Source organism: Gekko japonicus, unplaced genomic scaffold (assembly GCF_001447785.1).
Source record: "Gekko japonicus isolate JY-2015 unplaced genomic scaffold, Gekko_japonicus_V1.1 scaffold413, whole genome shotgun sequence".
NCBI lineage: Eukaryota > Metazoa > Chordata > Lepidosauria > Squamata > Gekkonidae > Gekko > Gekko japonicus.
The window spans coordinates 982754-988649 of NW_015161416.1; the positions used below are offsets into that span (position 1 = coordinate 982754).

The 5896-nt window shown below is 42.6% G+C and overlaps 1 protein-coding gene across 2 annotated transcripts in view; it reads right to left on the minus strand.

Moving 5' to 3' along the window:
- Positions 1-236: 236 nt before the first annotated feature.
- LOC107124284 (chromosome unknown open reading frame, human C1orf116) overlaps positions 237-5896 on the minus strand; it is a 19633-nt gene continuing 13973 nt past the window's right edge. For both annotated transcript variants that reach the window (XM_015427710.1, XM_015427718.1), the window contains exons 3-4: positions 3135-3309; positions 237-2361 (exon numbers count right to left, since the gene is read on the minus strand). In XM_015427710.1, coding sequence (XP_015283196.1) covers positions 890-2361; positions 3135-3309 — 1647 coding nt within the window. In that variant the 3' untranslated portion in view covers positions 237-889. The remainder of the gene's footprint in view (positions 2362-3134; positions 3310-5896) is intronic.

The window sequence follows — 5896 nt, forward strand, 5'->3', positions numbered from 1 at the left end:
AATAAGTACATTACATCGTTACTATATCAAATGTTATGGTTAATATTAGCACTTCCCATGAGCCAGTCTTCCCCCACTTAAATTCTTTCTTACAAGAACACATTTTATCAACAAAATAAAAGCCATAACATGTTAACATAATACAAAATTTATTACTCTTTTTAAAAAACATATTTTTCCTTTTAAAAAGCTGTATGAATTTAGCATACAACAATAATTTGTTCACACAAGCTGGTACAAGTGGACTAAATCAACACCGATTTCACTGTTTGTTTTATCATTTGGAAGCTACATTCCAGGTGAATTACCAAGCACTTCAGTCCTTCAGAAAAATGCATATTTCAATCCATGGTTGACCTAGTCAAATGCTGCTGGTGGTTTCAGCATACTCTCCAAAATGAATTAGCAGGCTCAAATGTTTAAATGAAGAATCAAAATCCACATGTTGATCTAATAAAAGTACTAGCCGTACAGCTACTGTCATGACGAAATGCCCCTGTATATACCCAGAGCTTATGGCTTGCTCTAGTAATATGAACCTATATCTCTGACATTTTCCCTTCAGGTTTAACATCTACTTCTTACATACAGTCATAACTTGATATACTATATACAACCAATACACACAGAGAGATTTTATATAAGTGATCAATTGTCTATGTGGGATAAAGGTTAATCTAAATAGCAGAGTTACTAACTTTCAACAAAATAAGGAGAAAAGGTGTGAATTAGATGTTTGTTCTCATGCTGCCTGCTGAAACTAGCACAGGTTAACCCACTGCACATACTTACTTGCTAGACCAAATCTTGCTACACATTGTCCAATTTTAACTAAGTTCTGGAAAGCAACAAGCATACTGTTTGAAAACACCATTTTGCATTAAATAAGTCATTTGTCTGAATTTTTCAACAGGCCAAGTTTTTTCAGAGCCTCCTTTCGGTCCTCATCTGTGGCCCCCTTAGGTGTGATTTTTACACTGACACAAGGGGGCCTGGGAAGCTTGGCAGGGTTTTGAAGTGGGTAAGATCTTCGCTTATCAGTTTTTTCTATCTCATAATTCTGCATTCTGTTCTCCTTCAGATCAGTGAAGTCACTCCCCATGCCAAGGGAAGCTGTACGTGGCCTGTTATTCCTGAGAAAACTTGGAGCTATTTTATCCAAAAAGGATGTTTTGCCAAGTGAGCTACTGTTTTTAATATTCTTATCCTCACTGCCAGAAGAGACGTAGCTGCTCAAGCCCACTCCTGATCGCTCCAGTGTGTTGGATTTAAAGTTTGTTTCTTTAACACTTGGAACATTGATCTCCATCGGGCAGAAGCCTTTCCCTCCAACTTGGCTATACATCTGCTCAGGTTTCTTATTCACAGCAATGTTATCGACATTTACATTCTCACTGCTGCTAGTCCTTGGAGTCTCTCTGGATTTTGAGAGAGCAGAGTTTTTGGCCCCATGATCATCTGGATCTTTTTCTTTATCTTGTGGGAGACCTAGTTTCTCAAGAGCCTCCCGCCTGGCTCTTTCCTGTTCTTTCTGAGGAGAATGCATCTTCTCTGTGGAAAAGTCACCTGTTGCTGCTCTGGGCCTGCCATTTGATGGAGAAAGCACTTTGAATTTGTGACTGGGCTCCCCAGGGAGTGAAATAACATTGCTTTTGCTGGTTTTGAGGATAATGTATGGGGGCAGTTTCCTGGGCTTTGGGGCAGTGGGAGGACCTTGCTTAAGGCTAGAATCCAGGGGAGATTCCTCCACTGTAGGTTTTTTATAATTGTCTTGAGCACTTTCAGTTATCTTCTTGTTAGGCTGAGGAGACAGAGGTTTTGGAGCAGCTTGTTTTCCAAATGTCAGCCCCATCTTTTCTGATGAAAGCTGCTGTTGGGCAGCTCTAGCCTCATAACCCTCTATGATGTCAATATTTCTCTTAATCTCAGAGTGACAAGGTGTCCCCTTTTCAAGATCCTTGCAGGAATCCTTGTTAAGAAGTGGTGGCTCCTGCCCTGTTGTGGAATGGCTTCTGCACTGATCCTGAAATGGTTCAGGGGGTGGAATGACTACAGACTCCAAATCGGGGGTCTTTATATGGGTACTCATACTGGGTTGGTCATTTGGTATGTCTGCAGTCCCAAGCTTATGTGACCTCCATGAATTCAGGTGCAACTGAGGACGTGTTTTTGGATCATCAGCATTAGAGCCTGCCATCTCTGTGAGGGAATGGTTGTTTGTTTGGTGGTCCTTTCTTACACCAACATTCCTTGGAAGGCTATGATAGCCTGGACTTGTGGTAACAGGAACAAAATCAGTAACTCTTTTTTTGCTCTTCTGTTCATTTTTTTGTTGTTTTCCAAGATTTTCATGGTCCAGTTCTATAACATTGAGAAGGAAAGGGAGAATAATAATGAGTAATGCTCCTTTCTGGGTTGCCTTCTCTTAAAATTCTGAACACCTCAGCTAGGGGAAAGAAGGTGGTTCTACCTAAGAGGAAAAAATTCAGCACAGGGAATGGGCTGTAGCATTTTGCTGTGGTGAAAGCACCACAAGTAAACAACACCTTGTGGAAAAATTTGGGAGGAGACCACAAAATGGAAGAAGAGATGAGTAATGACAATATTCCACTTCAGATGACAGATGAAAACAAGAAGTGCAGTACTGTACCTGAAGCTATTTTATTTAATGGCAATTATTTTACCTGAAAGCATCACCATTTGGCAAAATCAAGTGTTTAAGTTATTTGCCTTGACATGAAAGTAGCAACTTTTTCCATGTTCATACAAAATACTCAAAGCACCAAAGTGATATTACAAGATTCCTGGTTGGTAAACTAACATGAAAAAACATTAAGATAATCAAGCCTGTGGAAGTAACATGGAAACCTCTCCACCCCAGTTTTATGATAAGGATATATTCTTGTAAGGAAGGAAATCAATTTTTTTTAATTGGCTTTTGAAGCTCAAGTATGCTAAACAAACCTTAGTAATCAACATTGTATTTGTTATAATAAAAAGCAAACTTTGAGCTATTGGAAAAGCGGCCTACAAGTATGATCAATAAATACAAAACGCAGTTAGGAAACAGATTAGATTCCACTGCTACCTCAGTTTACTTTTCAGTTGAAACATTATGTTACAGAGAAGTTTACCTTTGGGATTGTCTCTCTGAGGCCATGTCCGTGGATGCCTGGAAGGCTCAGCAATCTCAGCCTCATCAGTGGAAACCCCACTGTCTGCTTCAGCATCTAGTGAATCTAGCGTTTCTTGAAGGAACAGGAGACATTCTTTCTCTTCCACAGATAGATAGTCATAGCCACTGTCACTCTAAATGAAAAATAAAAACCTGTTCAATATTGCTCAAAGAGGCGCAAAAGATTAAGAACTATGGATTCAATCTCCACCCCCACCCCCAAGTTTGTGCATGGAAACAAAATAGCTAGAAAGGGCAGTACAGCAGTAAATTAATGCTAAGTGTTTCCCTGTGCTATTAACATAGAAATGAGAGCTAATTTTTATAACCAAGATCAAGAAAAATTTCCACTGACTTCCTCTTGTCAAACAGACCATGAATTTGCCAGTTGTTAGACATCTACTGTTGTTAGAGACATGCATTTTAAACAGTACCGCAAGATTTTTTGGTTTAAAGCATTTGTAAATTCATTTGCAATGTGCCTTTGTAAATTCATTTACCAGCTTACAAAATTCACAAGGTTGTTTGAAAATACTAAAAAAGCAAACTGTGATATTCCAAGTAACTGAAATATAAAAAACACTTAAGAAAATATTTTGTATTTACAGCTGTAAATTTTAGTTATTCTAACACACTGATACAATACAGTGATGCATCAAAATGACAACACAGAAACCTAATGTACAAGTTTAACAGAAGAGCAGTGGTGCTGACCAGATGTAACATACATAGTGTTGCCAACCTCCAGCTGGTAGTAAGGAAACAAACAACCGTGATGTATTGTGCCAAAAAAAGTCTTCACAGACTCAAAAATTCTTTTTCAAAATTCAGTTTACTTGAAGCAATTCAAACGCCATCAACACCAACAAACCAAGCATATTATCTCATTTTGTGTATAACTTTATCAAAGCGGGTAGCATTGAAAGACCTATATACTATTAATCCATTTGGCAAACAATCTAGTCATATCTCCTAGTAACACTTATCAAATCCATTAGTGACAGCTGAATATTGGAATTGATGGTGTTTGAATTGCTTCAAGTAAACTGAATATTGAAAAAGAATCTTCAAGTTTGTGAAGACTTTTTTTGGCACAATACATCACGGTTGTTCATTTCCTTTCTACCTCCATCCCGTGATCTCTCTCTTTGGTTTGCAACCTCCAGTTGGTGGCCTCCTGAGACTACCACTGATCACTGGGCAATAGAGATCAGTTCACCTAGAGAAAATGGCCACTTTGGAAGGTTGACTTAATGGCACTGAAATCCCTCCCATCCCCAATTCCTGCCCTACTCAGGCCCCACCCCCTAAAATCTCTAGGTATTTCCCAACCCAAAACTGGCAACCCTATACATAACATCAGGTCATTGTTGTTTTCCAAATTGAAGATTTATTATAGGGAGCAGAATGTAAGGTTAAGATCATGTCATATAGGGACTACTCAGCATTTCCATATGAATTATATTAACAGGTTTCCTTTCACGTGCAACAGAATGAATTCAGAACTGTAATTTGTAGGAAGTACATCTATATATCTAATAGCAAAGGCGCCCCCTGCGTGCGGATATCTAAATTCACACATAGGAGACACCTGGGGGGCAGGGAGATTTTCCTGCACATCTGGGGCGATCCCCAGATGTGCAGAAAAATCTAATAACTGTAAAAAACTATAGGGGGGATACTGAAATTCCTCAAAAAGTAAAAGAGCGTCCCCTATGCATGCACAGGGAACGCTCTTGGAATGGCTTTGGCGGTGGCGGGGGGAGGGGTGAGAAGGCTTGGCCAACCAGCGAGGCCTTGCCGCCGCTGCTGCCACCAGCGGCGGGGGAGGAAGGAGAAGGTTTGGCCACCAGGGGGTGGAGGGAAGGAGAAATTTCGGCGGGCCAGGAAGGGGGAAAGCTCGGCAGGCCGGCAAAGCCTCGCTGACACCGTCAGGGGGAGGAGAAAGTTTGGCGGGCCGGCAAGGCCTTGTTGCTGGGGAGGGAGGGAGGGAAAGAAGGTGAAATTTAGGCGAGCTGGCAAGGCCTTGCCGCCACCGAGGGAGGAAAGTTCGGTGGGCCAGCAAGGCACCGCTGCCACCACCACTGCTGGGGGAGGGGGAAGCTTGGTGGGCCGAGGTCAGGCCTCACCGTGGGTGCCGAGGACTGGGGGACAGGGGAGAAGGCTCACCTGCGGCTGCTTCCTTCTCCCGTGGAGCGTCTCCTCCCCCCCGCGAGTATCGCAGGTCCCCCTTCTTGTCTATATATCTAATTCCAACAGGGGGTGGGTTGTGCCGATACTTATTTCCACCAACAGGAAGCTCACTCTCCCCCAACAGCTTTTCCTACATAGTCAGTATACTTCCTGTGTCTGCAGAAAAATCCAAGAAGTAAAACAATCCCTTCAGGGAGGGTTGAATCCCCCCCAGTACCTTTTGAAATGGCCTCTGCAGGGATCTAACTCCAGGCATCAACAACGTTCAGGGCAGGGGAGGCTTCTAACTGGCTCTGTCAGTAAAAGGGTGGGGGAAGGGCCCTTTCCTGGCCTCTTTTGGCCTCGGAGGGAGGGAGGGCGCCTTGGGGCCTGACCTGACTAGGGCTACCAGTGCCAGCCTGGGGAATCCCTAGAGGTTTTGAGGTGGACTGTAAGGAGGGCTGGGTTTGGGGAAGGGAGAGGCCTCAGCTGGGTATAATGCCACAGAGTCCACCCTCCAAAGCAGCCATTTTCTCCAGGGAGACAGAT